The sequence below is a fragment of the Leucoraja erinacea genome, chromosome 19 (genome assembly GCF_028641065.1).
Source record: "Leucoraja erinacea ecotype New England chromosome 19, Leri_hhj_1, whole genome shotgun sequence".
In the NCBI taxonomy this organism is placed as follows: Eukaryota; Metazoa; Chordata; class Chondrichthyes; order Rajiformes; family Rajidae; genus Leucoraja; species Leucoraja erinaceus.
In genome coordinates this window covers 3,523,398-3,542,450 of record NC_073395.1, presented here as the reverse complement: position 1 = coordinate 3,542,450, position 19,053 = coordinate 3,523,398, and the positions used below count along the sequence as shown (strand labels likewise).

The following is a 19,053-nucleotide window of genomic DNA, read 5'->3' as shown; positions in this document are numbered from 1 at the left end:
GACTCTTAAAGATAGCGGAGTCGGGGGATATGGGGAGAAGGCAGGAACGGGGCACTGATTGTGGATGATCAGCCATGATCACATTGAATGGCGGTGCTGGCTCGAAGGGCCGAATGGCCTACTCCTGCAGCTATTGTCTATTGACTGCTTCAACATAGAAACATAAAAATTAGGTGCAGGAGTAGGCCATTCGGCCCTTCGAGTCTGCACCGCCATTCAATATGATCATGGCTGATCATCCAACTCAGTATCCTGTACCTGCCTTCTCTCCATACCCCCTGATCTCTTTAGCCACAAGGGCCACATCTAACTCCCTCTTAAATATAGCCAATGAACTGTGTGGCCTCAACTACCTTCTGTGGCAGAGAATTCCACAGATTCACCACTCTCCGTGTGAAAAATGTTTTCCTCATCTCGGTCCTAAAAGATTTCCCCCTTATCCTCAACCTCCCTATTGCCAGGAATTTAATCAGCAGAACCCCCCACCCCCTCTCCTCCCTACTGGCAATGTTTCTCTACTCTGGGGATGCCACCACTGGCTACAACCCATCTTCACCTCCCCCCTCTCATCCATCCCGACAGGCAATAACTCTCTGCTCTCCCATCCCCAGTCTGAGAATCCGTTTCTCGTCGTTGCTTTTGATGCAGAATTTCCTTCAATTTCCTGACGCTCAACTCCAATGACATCGTGGATTTACTTCCAAGTGAACAAGCGTAGCCCTCCGTACCATTTAATTCAGAAATGATTACTTGAAATCACACGGTTTGGAAGCAGAAGGGAGAAGGAGCCCGCATAGCGGACAACAACAGACTGGACAAGCTGATCAGGAAGGCCGGCTCAGTGGTCGGGGCTGAGCAACTAACGGTCCAGCAGGTGGCAGAGGCCAGAACTCTGAACAAACTAGGTTCAATAATGACCAACCCCACTCACCCACTCCACGCCCTGAAGGTGATCAAGTGCAGCATCTTCAGTCAGAGACTGATTGCACCAATGTGCAAAACGGAGAGATATAGGAAGTCTTGTATACCAGCTGCTATAAGGTTTTATAATGCACAAAAATAATGTTGGATTTTTTTAGTATTCATTCATTGTATTTTAACTTATTAAGTATTGAAGCTATCTGTGGAAATGTGTGGTGTTATGTCTGTCTTGAAGCTGTTGTGGCACTGTAATTTCCTGTAAAGGATTATTAAAGGTTATTCAGTTCAGAACCGTGCAGGTTTATTTTAAGATAGAACATCCCAGTGTCCATTAGTGACAAGAACAAAAACCGCCAGTGACAATTTACACTCGTGCATCCTCACCCAAATGATTTGCGAGAAGTAGGCAGGGGTTGGAGCTGTTGGTCCTGGACTCGCAATGTCCAGGGGGTGAATGAGATGTGGTTTGTAAAATATCCTATGATTGAGTAAGCAGCTCTCTCCCCAGGGCTCTGCGTGCCTCAGTGCTTGCTAACCTGACCATGAGTGAACGTGTACAGTCTAACGTTGCAATATTTCCTCTGATGTTCCTTAGGAGAACCACAAACACACTGTTTTATCTTCGTTGAAATCTCCCACAAATTGCAAATCCTTCAGACCACATTTGCTCAAGAGAGATTCAAGTGCTTGTTTAGATTAGATTAGACTTTATTAATCCCCTTATTCAGGGGAAATTCAGATGTCCCTGCAGCACACTAATAAAAATACAACATTAGCATTCAAGAAGAAATTCAACACCAAAACACAAAAACCATCCCCCCCACAGTGGTTCCCACAAAGTCCAGTCCCCATCCCCTTGTCCACCCAGAGTCGGGCCTATTGAGGCCTCCACAGTCACCACCCCCACAGTTTTAGTTTAGTTTAGAGACACAGCGCGGAAACAGGCCCTTCTGCCCATCGAGTCCGCGCCGACCAGCGATCCCCGCACACTGACACTTGACACGGTTTAGTTTATTGTCGGGGGGGTTACGGGGGAGAAGGCAGGAGAATGGGGATTAGGAGGGGAGAGAGATCAGCCATGATTGAATGGCGGAGTAGACTTGATGGGCCGAATGGCCTATTTCTGCTCCTATGAATTTATGAATGGGTGTGGAAAGGGGAGTTCCCAGAGATGCCGTTATGCATCTCTGGGAACTCCCCTTTCCATACCCATTCATAAATTCACAACTTATAGGAGCAGAATTAGGCAGCCAGGCTGAATGCCAGAGGAGACTTGATGGGCCGAATGGCCTAATTCTGCTCCTATGAATTTATGAATGGGTGTGGAAAGGGGAGTTCACTATCCTACACACACTAGGGACAATTTACAATGATATCGACCCAATCACAAAGTATAATTACAAAGCTGTCAGTTTACAACCCAGCGGTATGAATATTGATTTCTCTTTAAGTAACCTTGCCTTTCCCTCTCTCTCCATCCTTCCCCACCATAATTCTCCAACTAGTTTCACTGTCCACCTGCTCAATTTTACTGATTGTATCCCCCCCTCTCAGCCAACACAATTAACAATGATACATCTCCCTTGACCATCCATCACCTGCTTTAATCTGTTGTTTTCACACCTTGACCTTCCATATCTCTACACTCCCTCTCCCCTGACTCTCAGTCTGAAGAAGGGTCTCAACCCAAAACGTCGCCCATTCCTTCTCTCCAGAGACGCTGCCCTTCCCGCTGAGTCACATCACGCCGACACAAGGAACTGCAGGTGCTGGGTTACAAAAAAAAGTGCCAGACTCACTCGGAGGATCAGGCATCGCTGGAGAACATGGATGGGTAAAAAAAAAAAGTCTTTCCTAGAATGGAAAGTGTCATCTTGGGAGCAGAGGCAACATTTTGGGTCGAGTCCTTTCTTCGGACTTATGCTGGACTTTATATACGACTCTAGCCAGTAATTGTCCCTGCTATTTCTTCAATATTATTCTACTTTCAAGTATGTAAAATTCAAAATTCCTTTTCAGATTCAGATTCAGATTCAATTTAATTGTCATTGTCAGTGTACAGTACAGAGACAACGAAATGCACTTGAATCTTGAAGAGCGACATAGCAAACGATTAAAATAAATAATAATAAGTGTCCGGGGGGGGGGGGGGGGGGGGGGGTGTTGATTGGCAGTCACCGAGGTACGTTGTTGTTGAGTAGAGTGACAGCCGCCGGAAAGAAGCTGTTCCTCGACCTGCTGGTTCGGCAACGGAGAGACCTGTAGCGCCTCCCGGATGGTAGGAGGGTAAACAGTCCATAGTTGGGGTGAGAGCAGTCCTTGGCGATGCTGAGCGCCCTCTGCAGACAGCGCTTGCTTTGGACAGACTCAATGGAGGGGAGCGAGGAACCGGTGATGCGTTGGGCAATTTTCACCACCCTCTGCAATGCCTTCCGGTTGGAGACAGAGCAGTTGCCATACCATACTGTGATGCAGTTGGTAAGGATGCTCTCGATGGTGCAGCGGTAGAAGTTCACCAGGATCTGAGGAGACAGATGGACCTTCTTCAGTCTCCTCAGGAAGAAGAGACGCTGATGAGCCTTCTTGATCAGAGTAGAGGTATTGTGGGTCCAAGAGAGGTCATCGGAGATGTTGACTCCCAGGAACCTGAAGCTAGAAACACGTTCCACCTCCGACCTTCTAGGGCAACTTTTGAAAGTCAAAAGTTGCCCTAGAATTCACCTTCTTTTCAGATGATGGACAACATAACTTAACCACTTGCAAAGTAAGGGATTTTTTTCCACACATCACCTGATCTTTCACCCATCCGTTGCAAAGCTGTTCTTTGATCCTTTGTGTTGTCTATTGCCATATAGGGAGTGCAGAGAAGGTTCACCAGACCTGGGATGTCAGGACTGTCTTATGAAGGAACACTGGATAGACTTGGTTTATACTCTCTAGAATTTAGGAGATTGAGAGGGGATCTTATAGAAACTTACAAAATTCTTAAGGGGTTGGACAGGCTAGATGCAGGAAGATTGCTCCCGATGTTGGGGAAGTCCAGGACAAAGGGTCACAGCTTAAGGATAAGGGGTAAATCCTTTAAAACCGAGATGAGAAAAACTTTTTTCACACAGAGAGTGGTGAATCTCTGGAACTCTCTGCCACAGATGGTAGTTGAGGCCAGTTCATTGGCTATATTTAAGAGGGAGTTAGTTGTGGCCCTTGTGGCTAAGGGGATCAGAGGGTATGGAGAGAAGGCAGGTACGGGATATTGAGTTGGATGATCAGCCATGATCATATTGAATGGCGGTGCAGGCTCGAAGGGCCGAATGGCCTACTCCTGCACCTAATTTCTATGTTTCCATGTGTTCAAGAAGGAACTGCAGATGCTGCAAAATCGAAGGAAGACAAAAATGCTGGAGAAACTCAGCGGGTGCAGCAGCATCTATGGAGCGATGGAAATAGGCAACGTTTCGGGACGAAACGTTGCCTATTTCCTTCGCTCTGTAGATGCTGCTGCACCCGCTGAGTTTCTCCAGCATTTTTGTCCACCTCTGATCCTTCATCTCTTGTTAATGGAAACTGTTTAATGTAAAGGACCCCTCAGTCTGAAGAAGGGTCTCGACCCAAAACGTCACCCATTCCTTCTCTCCAGAGATGCTGCCTGTCCCGCTGAGTGACTCCAGCATTTTGTGTCTACTGTTTAATAAATCCATCAAGCTAGTGTCTCAGCCACTATTCCTTTGGGGAAAGAACTCTAGATACTGAATTTCACCCACATATTGTAAATCCCACACGTCGAAGACATCTTTCCAATCACCATCTTTAAGAAGGGACTGCAGATGCTGGTAAAATCGAAGGTCGATAAATATGCTGGAGAAACTCAGCGGGTGAGGCAGCATCTATGGAGCGAAGGAATAGGTGACGTTTCGGATCGAGGCCCTTCTTCAGACTGATGTGGGGGGGGGGGGAGAAGAAAGGAAGAGGCGGAGACAGTGGGCTGTGGGAGAGCTGGGAAGGGGAGGGGAAGGAGGGAGAAAGCAGGGACTACCTGATACTGGAGAAGTCAATGTTCATACCGCTGGGGTGTAAACTACCCAAACTACCTAAACATCACCATCGGCGGTCTTTCGAAACGAGTATGACTGTTCTCTCCTCCTCTCCATAGGGACTGTCCACTTGTGGGTCTGCAGATGTCTGCAGAGGCTGATCCGCGATCCACACACACACCTTGGTGCAAGGTGGGCAGTGGAGACTGGTGGTCCTCGAGCCCCCTTCTCTCTCTCCTACAACAGCACCAAACGTGGTGAATAAAGGTCGGTACATTCAGTGGTGACACGTTGGGTTGTTGCGCTAACTATATCTACGTTGTTGCTGTAGCTGAGCGAGGTTGTCCTCGAGGGCTCAGCTACCTGTCGACTCCTCAAGGTCTCGAGGTGAGAGACCTTAAGTAGCAGGACACTCCCTCTAGCACATGAAGTCACGTGCCCGCCCTCGTATCTCCTGACGAGGGTTCGAGTATGAGTGGCCCATGTTTAGGCTGATGCCACAGGAACCCCCCTCCCAGAACCGGAGGAAGGAAGGCCACACTGTCAAGGCGATACTTTCCCAATACATTCTCCAGGGCTTTCATGTTTGCTAAAATGTAATAATCAGTGGTGATCCTGGGTCTCCACCAGTGGAACAGTGGTGCAGCTGGTGGAGACCCAGGTTCAATCCTGACCTCGGATGCTGCCTGTGTGGAGTTCGCACGTTCTCCCTGAGACCGCGCGTGTGTTCATTCAATTAACAGAAGTTCAGGTACGCCCTGCTCCTTAACAGCATCACTTTATTGTGGACAGTAAGTACAGGCACACTAGAATATCAAGAAAACATGCAGTACCGTGAGGACAGTGCTCATCGAACATATAACGAGCAGACGTGTGTATGGTGCAGAATAGTTCGCCCTGCCAGAAGACCATGCGCATGGGGGCAATTGTCCAGGAGCTAGCTACAACGGGCCTGGGTCATAACACAAAATAAAACACAGCTAATACGTGCTACCTAGCAACGCCTTCATAGTAAACCCATTGACACAAGGAACTGCAGTTGCTGGAATCTTGCGTAGAGCCCAGAGTAACTCAGCGGGTCAGGCAGCATCTGTGGAGAACATGGATAGGTGACGTTTCACAGAGTGCTGGAGTAACTCAGCGGGTCAGGCATCTCTGTGGAGAACATGGATAGGTGACGTTTCACAGAGTGCTGGAGTAACTCAGCGGGTCAGGCAGCATCTGTGGAGAACATGGATAGGTGACGTTTCACAGAGTGTGCTGGAGTAACTCACCGCGGGTCAGGCAGCATCTGTGGAGAACATGGATAGGTGATGTTTCACAGAGTGCTGGAGTAACTCAGCGGGTCAGGCAGCATCTGTGGAGAACATGGATAGGTGGGGAACCCTACTTCAGGTCGGGACCCCTTTTCAGACTGATTATAGACAATAAACAACAGGTGCAGGAGTAGGCCATTTGACCCTTCGAGCCAGCACCGCCATTCAATGTGATCATGGCTGATCAACCCCAATCAGTACCCCGTTCCTGCCTTCTCCCCATATCCCCTGACTCCGCTATCTTTAAGAGCCCTATCTAGCTCTCTCTTGAAAGCATCCAGAGAACCTGCCTCCACCGCCCTCTGAGGCACAGAATTCCGCACTCACCACTCTGTGAGAAAAAGTGTTTCCTCGTCTCTGTTCTAAATGGCTTACTCCTTATTCTTAAACTGTGTGTGTGGCCCCTGGTTCTGGACTCCCCCCAACATCGGGAACAGATTGGGCTCAGACCCGAAACATCGCCTGTCTGTGTGTGTGTTCCCTCCGCAGATGCTGCCTGACCTGCCAAGTCACTCCAGTGCTTTGTGTTCTTCGTGGGATGTGAGTTTTTCAAGTCATTTTGATGTTTTTATTCTATATCAACATTTACTAATCGCGGAATAAATGAACTGAGAGGTAAAGGAAATCTGGCATTTAATTTCCCTTCCCCAAGGTCAAAGCCAACAATGATTTGTTTCATTCTGGCCTTATTTCCCCACTTTTCTTTCCAATGTTTATGATATATAAAAATCAAAGACAACACAAGAGGGAATTGCATTGATTATATGATAGAACTTTGCACAAACACTTGGTTATTTAAATTTCAAACAGTACAAGTATAGGTTTGTTATTGCTGGGCTTTGATCATTATAACAGCAGTCCCTTATTCAGAATGGCGGTGGAGTTGCTGCCTCACAGCGCCAGAGATCCGGGCTCGATCCTGACTTCACGTGCTGTCTGCGTGGAGTTTGCATGTTCTCCCTGTGACCACCTGGGGCTCCTCCGGGTGCTCCGTTCCCCTCCCACATCCCAAAGACGGGCGGGGTTTGTAGGTTAGAATCGCTAGAATTTAGAAGATTGAGGGGGGGGATCTTAGAGAAACTTGCACAATTCTTAAAGGGTTGGGCAGGCTAGATGCAGGAAGATTGTTCCCGATGTTGGGGAAGTCCAGAACAAGGGGTCACAGTTTAAGGATTAGGGGGAAATCTTTTAGGACCGAGATGAGAAAAACATTCTTTACACAGAGAGTGATGAATCTGTGGAATTCTCTGCCACAAAATGTAGTTGAGGCCACAGTTCATTGGATATATTTAAGAGGGAGCTAGATGTGGCCCTTGTGGCTAAAGGGATCAGGGGGTATGGAGAGAAGGCAGGTACAGGATACTGAGTTGGATGTTGTATTTCATATGTAATTTTTGTGCTTTATGTGAGCTGTCATGTTATGTTCTGTTATGTTGTCTGTTTATGATGTCTTGTTTATTCTTCTGTACAGCACTTTGGTCAACATTGGTTGTCTTAAAGTGCTTAACAAATAAAGTTGGATTGGATTGGATTGGACTTGATTTGAATAGGCCCGATTATGGGTGAACAGGGGATGGGGCTGGACTGGACTGGACTAGACACAGTGGGAACCATTGTGGGGGGATGTTTTTTATGTTTATTGTTAAATTCTTTAATGTTGTGTCTTATCTCTATTCGTGTGATGCATAGGCAAGTCAAGTTCCACTACACCATTCGGTGTATGTGATAATAAATGTCCTCTGTAGCAGGCCGTCATGCTAGTCGTAGGCTCTTGTGGTGTCAAGTAGCCCGGGGTGTTTTTTCTAGCCCGATGAAAAACTGTCAGGATGTCAGGACTGTCTTATGAAGAAAGATTGGATAGACTTGGTTTATACTCTCTAGAATTTAGGAGATTGAGAGGGGATCTTATAGAAACTTACAAAATTCTTAAGGGGTTGGACAGGCTAGATGCAGGAAGATTGCTCCCGATGTTGGGGAAGTCCAGGACAAGGGGTCGCAGCTTAAGGATAAGGGGGAAATCCTTTAAAACTGAAATGAGAAGAACTTTTTTCACACAGAGAGTGGTGAATCTCTGGAACTCTCTGCCACAGAGGGTAGTCGAGGCCAGTTCATTGGCTATATTTAAGAAGGAGTTAGATGTGGCCCTTGTGGCTAAAGGGATCAGAGGGTATGGAGAGAAGGCAGGTACGGGATACTGGGTTGGATGATCAGCCATGATCATATTGAATGGCGGTGCAGGTTCGAAGAGCCGAATGGCCTACTCCTGCACCTAATTTCTATGTTTCTATGTTTTCTATGTCTACGAGTATAAAAAAAAAGGTCTTGAATTAGGTTGTGGAAGTGGGACAGGCCCTTAAGTGTCTCCCTCAGAAAATATTATCCTGCAGTTTTAAGCTTGGCTTTACATTGACATGCAGGAATGTGTACAAAACAGGCAGTATACCGAAGGTAGACAAAAGGTGCTGGAGAAACTGAGCGGGTGCAGCAGCATCTATGCAGCGAAGGAAATAGGCAACGTTTCATATTTCCTTCAGGGTTTTCGGCCTGAAACATTGAAGATGGACAAAAGTGCTGGAGAAACTCAGCGGGTGCAGCAGCATCTATGGAGCGAAGGAAATAGGCAACGTTTCATATTTCCTTCAGGGTTTTCGGGCCTGAAACATTGAAGATGGACAAAAGTGCTGGAGAAACTCAGCGGGTGCAGCAGCATCTATGGAGCGAAGGAAATAGGCAACGTTTCGGGCCGAAACCCTTCCGGGTTTCGGCCCGAAACGTTGCCTATTTCCTTCAGGGATTCGGCCTGAAAAGTTGCCTATTTCCTTCGCTCCATAGATGCTGCTGCACCCGCTGAGTTCCTCCAGCGTTTTTTGTCTACCTTCGATTTTCCAGCATCTGCAGTTCCTTCTTAAACACAAGGCAGTGTACCGAAATCAGCATAGGTAAAAATTCAGTGTGCTCAGATTCAGAGGATTATTGGAGGAATCTTTTGCGATGCCCCCTCGAATACTGCCAGGCCCTTGTTAATACATGATGTAGCGTAATACCTAATCACACACCTCCAGTATAGGCTGATCAGTTAACAATGGCATCAAATGGCTACAGAGCAGTAGGAGGCCCCCATAACATTTTCCACTCTCCGTTTCCCCGGCCTCCACCAGGAACTCCACGTTGAAACACCATCACGTCAAAGATATCCATGTAGAGTAGGTCTTGATGCCAAAAACAGCCTCTAGAGGAAGTTATCTTTCTTGCACCCCCACTGCTGGAAGTTAATTTCAGTTATTCAACGCAGGAATTATTCTATAAAAAGCGAATGTGTTCTGGCAGCAGAGCGCGGGGCCCCCAGGGGGGAACTGATGGGGATGAACAGGTCTTTTGTTCCAACGTTGATGCAAGGTTAGAATGCAGCAGCAGTGATTTGGGAGAATATAGTCGCTGTCTTCCTCTGATCCCTGTCGAATCTCTGCAGCAATGTTAGGCGGATGACACAGCAGGCACAGGCACAAAGACTCAGCGAGAGAGGAAGATAGAGAGAGAGAGAGGGAGAGAGCCTTAACTTCATGGCGTTAATTTTGTTATCCGAACCAAACGCTCGAGCCTGTCCTCATCCATCTTCCTGTTCTTCATTGACCTGCGCCTCTTCCTCTGGGTCGGTGACGAACTGTAGCTGTGTTTCCGAGTTGCCCAATGACAGTACCTGCCTCTCCAGGTCTATCACACACTGCGGGTTACAAAATAACCAGGTTACAGAAACATAGAAACATAGAAATTAGGTGCAGGAGTAGGCCATTCGGCCCTTCGAGCCTGCACCGCCATTCAATATGATCATGGCTGATCATCCAACTCGGTATCCCGTACCTGCCTTCTCTCCATACCCCCTGATCCCCTTAGCCACAAGGGCCACATCTCACTCCCTCTTAAATATAGCCAATGAACTGGCCTCAACTACCCTCTGCGGCAGAGAGTTCCAACTCAGTATCCTGTAGGTACGCAAAAAAGCTGGAGAAACTCAGCGGGTGCAGCAGCATCTATGGAGCGAAGGAAATAGGCAACGTTTCGGGCCGAAACCCTGAAGGAAATAGGCAACGTTTCGGGCCGAAACCCGGAAGGGTTTCGGGCCGAAACGTTGCCTATTTCCTTCGCTCCATAGATGCTGCTGCACCCGCTGAGTTTCTCCAGCTTTTTTAGTGTACCTTCAATTTTCCAGAGAATTCCACAGATTCACCACTCTCTGTGTGAAAACTGAGAAAAAAAAAAATTCACACAGAGAGTGGTGAATCTGTGGAATTCTCTGTCACAGAAAGTAGTTGAGGCCAGTTCATTGTCTATATTTAAGAGGGAGTTAGATGTGGCTAAAGGGATCAGGGGGTATGGAGAGAAGGCAGGTACAGGATACTGAGTGTTTAAGAAGGAACTGCAGATGCTGGAAAATTGACGGGTTCCCGTTGTGGCGCCAGAGATCCCTGTTGCAACGCGAGTCACCGCAATCCTCCCCCAACTGCGCAGGCGCAGGCGCCGGCAAGTGGGAGCGCGACTGCCAGGTTTATTAAAGTTTCAAAAGTCAACAACTTGTAAAATGTAACATCAATCTGAAGGGAACATGCGAGTTCACATCGCAGGACAAGGGTGAGTAAGGTGGGCCTAAAATTGGTGCGCTATCGTGTACCATTTTTGCCGAGTTTCAGGAACAAACAAACAAACAAACGAACAAACAAACAAACAAACAAACAAGATGAGAGTTTTAGTAACATCTAGATGAGAGACCTAGATAAGGTAGACAGTCAGAACCTTATTTTCAGATTAGAAGACATAGACCTTGAAGGTGAGAGGAACAAACTTTAACAGATCGGTGCGGGGCAAGTGTTTTTTTTCCTTCCCACACCACACTCTGACAGTAAAGTTTAATTTATAATAGAGGAGGCAAGTCATACTTGATCAGAAGGACTTACTTTGAGAGACAGTAGTGTCTGTAGACCAATGGATAACTCGCACATCTCGTTATCTGTGGAACAAAAGGGACAACTTTGACACACGTTGCAACATCACGATGGAACATTTATTTCACCAACTTCCCCACGATATTTTTTGTCTTGTTACAAATGAGAATGCCAATGTAGGAATCTGGAGCAAAAAAAAACCCAAAACTGCTGGAGGAACTCAGGAGGTCAGGCAGCATCTATGGAGGCAAAAGGGGCAGTCCGTATTTCATTGGTTTTATGTGTAAGAAGGTACTGCAGCATGCTGGTTTACTCCGAAGATAGACACAAAAAGCTGGAGTAACTCAGCGGGACAGGCAGCGTCTCTGGAGAGAAGGAATGGGTGACGTTTCGGCCCGAAGTGTCTCAACCTGGAACTTTTGTGTAGCTGCAGACTTGTCTCTTGAACCGTGAAGGGTGGGCTTGTCACAGCTCTGTGGCAATGACACATTCAATGAATCTCTGGAACTCTCTGCCACAGAAGGTAGTTGAGGCCAGTTCATTGCCTATATTTAAGAGGGAGTTAGATGTGGCCCTTGTGGCTAAAGGGATCAGGGGGTATGGAGAGAAGGCAGGTACAGGATACTGAGTTGGATGATCAGCCGTGATCATATTTAGTGGCGGTGCAGGCTCGAAGGGCCGAATGGCCTCTACTCCTGCACCTAATGTTTCTATGTTTCATTGCCACATGTATTTAAGAAGGAACTACAGATGCTGGAAAATCGAAGGTAGACAAAAATGCTGGAGAAACTCAGCAGGTGCAGCAGCATCTACGGAGCGAAGGAAATAGGCACCAGGCATACCCTTCACAAGCATACCGTGATATTTTGAACTGGATGGATTTTTAAATTTCCATTCACAAGACACAATTGATTTCGAAATCTCCCTGTGAACAGTATTGGCTTCCTTCTCAATCCACACAGTCTGTTACTATTCCCACTGCCGGCTTCAGTGCGGTGACAGCTCTTCTTGTTCCAACGCTCTGTGTGAGGAGCTTGTAACAGTCGTGGCGGAGAGAGTGGAGAACCCAGTCACATGCTGGAAGGAACAAAGACTCTTCTCACATCATCGCAGAATACCGGTGATAAACCCCCCTGCTCGACCCAGTCTCCAGTTGGTATTCTGCGATGCCTTCGCTCACTGGCGCTCAATAGCTCTTTCTCCCAACTGCAGCTAAGTAACAATATTTACAACGTAGAACGCAGGAACAGCGCAGGAAGGAACTGCAGATGCAGATTGCGTACAGTTTTGGTCTCCAAATCTGAGGAAAGACATTCTAGGCATGCAGGTGCAGCAGGCAGTGAAGAAAGCGAATGGTATGTTAGCTTTCATAGCAAAAGGATTTGAGTATAGGAGCAGGGAGGTTCTACTGCAGTTGTACAGGGTCTTGGTGAGACCACACCTGGAGTATTGCGTACAGTTTTGGTCTCCAAATCTGAGGAAGGACATTATTGCCATAGAGGGAGTACAGAGGAGGTTCATCAGACTGATTCCTGGGATGTCGGGACTGTCTTATGAAGAAAGACTGGATAGACTCGGTTTATATCAGCCATGATCATATTGAATGGCGGTGCAGGCTCGAAGGGCCAAATGGCCTACTCCTGCACCTAATTTCTATGTTTCTATACTCTCTAGAATTTAGGAGATTGAGAGGGGATCTTATAGAAACTTACACAATTCTTAAGGGGTTGGACAGGCTAGATGCAGGATGATTGCTCCCGATGTTGGGGAAGTCCAGGACAAGGGGTCACAGATTAAGGATAAGGGGGAAATCCTTTAAAACCGAGATGAGAAGAACTTTTTTCACACATAGAGTGGTGAATCTCTGGAACTCTCTGCCACAGAGGGTAGTTGAGGCCACACAGTTCATTGGCTATATTTAAGAGGGAGTTAGATGTGGCCCTTGTGGCTAAAGGGATCAGGGGGTATGGAGAGAAGGCAGGTACAGGGATACTGAGTTGGATGATCAGCCGTGATCACATTGAATGGCGGTGCAGGCTCGAAGGGCCGAATGGCCTACTCCTGCACCTAATTTCTATGTTTCTATACTGGTTTAGACCGGAGATAGACACAAAAAAGCTGGAGTAACTCAGCGGGACGGGCAGCGTCTCTGGAGAGAAGGAATGGGTGACGTTTCGGGTCGAGACCCTTCTTCAGACTGAGGGGTCCTTTACATTAAATAGTTTCCATTAACAAGAGATGAAGGATCAGAGGTGGACAAAAATGCTGGAGAAACTCAGCGGGTGCAGCAGCATCTACGGAGCGAAGGAAATAGGCAACGTTTCGGGCTGAAACCCTGAAGGAAATAGGCAATGTTTTAGGCCCGAAATCCTGAAGGAAATAGGCAACGTTTCGGGCTGAAACCCTGAAGGAAATAGGCAATGTTTTAGGCCCGAAATCCTGAAGGAAATAGGCAACGTTTCGGGCCGAAACCCTTCCGGGTTTCGTCCCGAAACGTTGCCTATTTCCTTCGCTCCATAGATGCTGCTGCACCCGCTGAGTTTCTCCAGAACTTCAAAGTGTAAAAGTCTTATCTTGGCCTTTAGGAACCGTTGTCTGCTGGGACTTTGATAGGCCACTCTATAAAGAACCTTCTGCAATTCACGACTAAAAGCATCGCGGCATTCTTACCTACGACCAGAGCTGTGCACTCTATGTTCTCATTGCCCAGTGTGATCTCCAACTTCTCCACGTGCTGCGTTGTTTTGGGGCTCTGGGTGGATATGGCGACTTCACCCTCAGCTGCGGGCGATTCCTCTAAACTAGAGAAAATAGTGTAAAATAAATCTTACATTTGTACACACCTTCACACCCACACCCACAAAACCGCTCACTGCGGCTCACACCTGATGGGGACATCCTCGAAGACTCACTTAGAAACATAGAAAATAGGTGCAGGAGGAGGCCATTCGGCCCTTCGGGCCAGCACCGCCATTCATTGTGATCACGGCTGATCGTCCCCTATCAATAACCCGTGCCTGCCTTCTCCCCATATCCCTTGACTCCACTAGCCCCCTAGAGCTCTATCTAACTCTCTCTTAAATTCACCCAATGATTTGGCCTCCACTGCCCTCTGTGGCAGGGAATTCCACAAGTTCACAACTCTCTGGGTGAAAAAGTTTTTTCTCACCTCAGTCTTAAATGACCTCCCCTTTATTGTAAGACTGTGTGTGGCCCCTGGTTCTGGACTCGCCCAACATTGGGAACATTTTTCCTGCATCTAGCTTGTCCAGTCCTTTTATAATTTTATATGTTTCTATAAGATCCCCCTTCTCCTCATAGAAACATAGAAAATAGGTGCAGGAGTAGGCCATTCGGCCCTTCAAGCCTGCACCGCCATTCAATATGATCATGGCTGATCATCCAACTCAGTATCCCGTACCTGCCTTCTCTCCATACCCTCTGATCCCCTTAGCCACGAGGGCCACATCTAACTCCCTCTTAAATATAGTCAATGAACTGTGGCCTCAACTACCTTCTGCGGGAGAGAATTCCAGAGATTCACCACTCTCTGTGTGAACATCCTTCTAAACTTCAGTAAATACAAGCCTAGTCTTTTCAATTTTTCCTCATATGACAGTCCCACCATCGTAATGTAGGAATGCACAACATTTACACACAGTGAAGCGGTCTACAAACTGGGCTAGCACGGTGGCGCAGCGGTAGAGTCGCCGCCTCACAGCGCCGGAGTCCCCGGGCTCGATCCCGACCACGGGTGCCGTCTGTACGGAGTTTGCACGTTCTCCCCTTGACCTGCGTGGGTTTTCACCGAGATCTTCGGTTTCCTCCCACACTCCAAACACGTGCAGGTTTGTAGGTTAATTGTTTTGGTGTGTGTGTCAATTGTCACTCGTGTGTGTAGGGTGGTGTTAGTGTGCGGGGATCGCTGGTCGGCGCGGACTCGGTGGGCCGAAGGGCCTGTTTCCGTGCTGTATCTCTAAACTAAACCAAACTAACCAGCGCCAGAATAATCTGTACATGCGATGTGGGATGAAGGAGAATTATTGACAGCTCGCAGGAGATAATTCTCTTGATCTTTGACAAAGTGAAATAGGATCTGTTGCCTTTAACTGAGGACAGACGGTGTCACTTATAAGGTCTTATCTGGAAATGAGCCTTGGTGATACGTTTAGGTTTCTTATTGTTACATGTACCGAGGTACAGTGAAAAGCTTTTGTCTTGCATGCTGTCCAATCTGATCAGATAATAATAAGTAGGTAAGTAAGTTTATTGGCCAAGTACTCACATACAAGGAATTTGCCTTGGTGCTCCGCCCACAAGTAACAATACCGAACATAAATACAATCAAGTCAAACTCAAGTACAGCAGAACTTCTTCTTCTTGCGTATGGCGTGCACAGCCTAAAGTTTTAGGACAACTTGTTCTATTTCATCTTATTAGATTGTGCATGCTGGGTTGAATGTATTCGTCGAAACTAGGGTGGACCATGTGAAGGTTGCAATCTCCCACCCCAAGTACAATAGGTGGAGCAAAGGGGGAGATACAGAGTGCAGAATCTAGTTCTCAGCATTGTAGCGCATCAGTTCCACAGACAAAGTCCAATGTCCGCAATGGGGTAGAGGTGAATCGGACAGCACCCTAGCTTATGGAAGGGCCGTTCAGAAGCCTGATAACAGAGGGGAAGAAGCTGTTCCTGAGTCTGGTGGTGCGCGCTTTCAAGCTTCTGTACCTTCTGCCGGACGGGAGCGGGGAGAAGAAGGAATGGCCGGGGTGGGACAGGGACAAGTCTTTGATTACGTCTGCTGCTTTTCCCAGGCAGCGTGAAGTGCAGATGGAGTCAATGGTGGGGAGTCTGGTCTGTGAGACGGTCTGGGCACAGCTGTTGCCAAACCAAGTTGCGATGCAGCCCGAACACAGGCTGGGCCAAAATCCTGAACGTCTGAAGAAGGGTTTCAGCCCGAAACGTTGGCCATTTCCTTCGCTCCATAGATGCTGCTGAACCCGCTGATTTTCTCCAGCACTTTTGTCTACCTTCAATTTTCCAGCATCTGCAGTTCCTTCTTAAACACTTCCAGAATCCACGTCTTGTGGATGGATTAGTATTAGAGATAATTAGATTAATTAGTTAGATAAACAAGCATGTAAAGAAGAAGGGTCTCGACCCGAAACGTCACCTATTTCCTTCCCTCCATAGATGCTGCCTCACCCGCTGAGTTTCTCCAGCATTTTTATCTACCTTCGATCTGCAGTTCCTTCTTATACACAACCACGTAAGGCCAGTGACAGTGAAGTCTCCAATCACCATTTATTGAACAGCACCCTCATAATTTAAACAACATCGACCCAACAGGCTGAAGATACTCTGGATATTTTTGCCCCAACTTCTTATTTTAACTGAGCCTCTGTTTAATCTTCTGGTGGTGAATGAGTTGAATGTTTGCTCACCATATCCTGTTTAGGCAGCTGGCGGAGATCGTGTTCTGTTGACAGCCGGTGTTGATGGTGACTTTGATCGTTTGGTCACGGCACTGTGGAAATAAAGGGCCGGAGGTGAGGACGGGTCGGGCAGCGGGAGTGTGTTCTCATCAGCCCATTGGCACTTTTGGAACTCAAGCTCCAATGCCCAGTGTTATGTATGATTATTTACACTTTTAATTAAAATCTCAGCCCCCCCACCCCCCCATCCCCTCCCGCCCAGAAAATATACTTAATTCAAATAATACAATAGACAATTGGTGCAGGAGTAGACCATTGGCACTTTGAGCCAGCACCGCCATTCACTGTGATCATGGCTGATCATCCCCAATCAGTACCCCGTTCCTGCCTTCTCCCCATATCCCCTGACTCCGCTATTTTTAAGAGCCCTATCTAGCTCTCTCTTGAAAGCATCCAGAGAACCTGCCTCCACCGCCCTCTGAGGCGGAGAATTCCACAGACTCGCCACTCTCTGTGAGAAAAAGTGTTACACAGGCTTATATCACTGTTCAATGGCTTCTTTCACTAGACCATGCATGACTATGGGTGAACCAGTCTCAAGAAGGGTCCAAACCCAAAACGTCGCCTATCCATGGTCTCCAGAGATCATGCCTGACCCATGCACTTGGAGTAAGTTTGTTTAAAAATCAGATTTGATCTTGAATACAAATCTTGAATCATCTCCCTCCCCATCCCAGATGTGCAGTCTTCAATAAATGAAGAACTTCATCCGACTCTGATACCCCCTTTCCTCCAGCACCTTATGTATTCTCATGACTAGGACTCTATGTTTAGATGGGGCATCATGGCTCGGCATGGATGTGTAGGGCCAAAGTCATAGAGTGATACAGTGTGGAAACAGGCCCTTCAGCCCAACTTGCCCATACTGGCCAACATGTCTCAGCTACACTAGTCACAGAGTGATACAGTGTGGAAACAGGCCCTTCGGCCCGACTTGCCCATACCGGCCAACTTGTCCCACGCTCTTCTTTCAGTGTGGGGCTTTCGGCCCGACTTGCCCAGCTCTTCTTTCAGGGGCTTTTTTTTAACCTCTTGCGGTAATCGTGTATAAGATGAAGAAGATGGCTTCATCAGGTTGTAGCTCAAACAAGACGTACCTTGCAGAGGACAGTGAGCAACGTTCCAGCGTCTTGCTTCGGGCTGGGTTGCCTCTGTTCAGCCAGTGGCGAAGGAGTGATGGTCCCAGGGTCTCCTGGACATCCATGTAGCTTTGTCATGTTGCTCTCCATTAGCCGCCGTTGAACAATGTTGTGCGGTTGCTGCGGTAACGATGAGAAAGTGACAAAATAACACGGGTGTTAAACACACAGACAAGGAACTGCAGGTGCCGGCTTATCAAACAAAGACACAAAGTGCTGGAGTAACCCAGCGGGCCAGGCACTATCGATGGAGAACGTGGGTAGGTGATGTTTCTGTCGGGACCCTTCCCCAGACACGAAACATTACATACCCGGCATGCAGGTGCAGCAGGCAGTGAAGAAAGCGAATGGTATGTTAGCATTCATAGCAAAAGGATTTGAGTATAGGAGCAGCAGGGAGGTTCTACTGCAGTTGTACAGGGTCTTGGTGAGACCACACCTGGAGTATTGCGTACAGTTTTGGTCTCCAAATCTGAGGAAAGACATTCTTGCCATAGAGGGAGTACAGAGAAGGTTCACCAGACTGATTCCTGGGATGTCAGGACTTTCTTATGAAGAAAGACTGGATAGACTCGGCTTGTACTCACTAGAATTTAGAAGATTGAGAGGGGATCTTATAGAAACGTACAAAATTCTTAAGGGGTTCGACAGGCTAGATGCAGGAAGGTTGTTCCCGATGTTGGGGAAGTCCAGAACAAGGGGTCACAGTTTAAGGATAAGGGGGAAATCTTTTAGGACCAAGATGAGAAAATCATTTTTCACACAGAGAGTGGTGAATCTGTGGAATTCTCTGCCACAGAAGGTAGTTGAGGCCACAGTTCATTGGCTATATTCAAGAGGGAGTTAGATGTGGCCCTTGTGGCTAAAGGGATCAGGGGGTATGGGGAGAAGGCAGGTACAGGATACTGAGTTGAATGATCAGCTATGATCATATTGAATGGCGGTGCAGGCTCGAAGGGCCGAATGGCCTACTCCTGCACCTATTTTCTATGTTTCTATGTTTAATCCTATCCATGTTCTCCACAGATGCTGCCTGACCCGCTCAGTTACTCCAGCGCTCTGTGTCTTTAGATGTAACATACGTTATCTGAACTGAACCATCACTGCTGACTGTTGGTTGTGTCACTCGGAGATGTGAAAATGGAGAAGGCTTTCCTCGCATCAAGTGCCCACGTGAAACAGAGGATATGGGCCACAAGTTATAGAATCGAGC

The 19,053-nt window shown here is 47.4% G+C and overlaps 1 protein-coding gene across 1 annotated transcript; it reads right to left on the bottom strand.

Annotated features, from left to right (window-relative positions):
• Positions 1–9,149: 9,149 nt before the first annotated feature.
• Positions 9,150–18,183, bottom strand: LOC129706110 (nuclear receptor-interacting protein 2-like). Its single transcript, XM_055650097.1, has 5 exons — positions 17,799–18,183; positions 16,651–16,733; positions 13,876–14,006; positions 11,218–11,270; positions 9,150–9,989 (listed from the first exon to the last, which is right to left on the bottom strand). Exons 1-5 carry the CDS (start codon positions 17,928–17,930, stop codon positions 9,873–9,875), a joined length of 516 nt encoding a protein of 171 aa, XP_055506072.1. The 5' UTR covers positions 17,931–18,183; the 3' UTR covers positions 9,150–9,872.
• Positions 18,184–19,053: the final 870 nt, after the last annotated feature.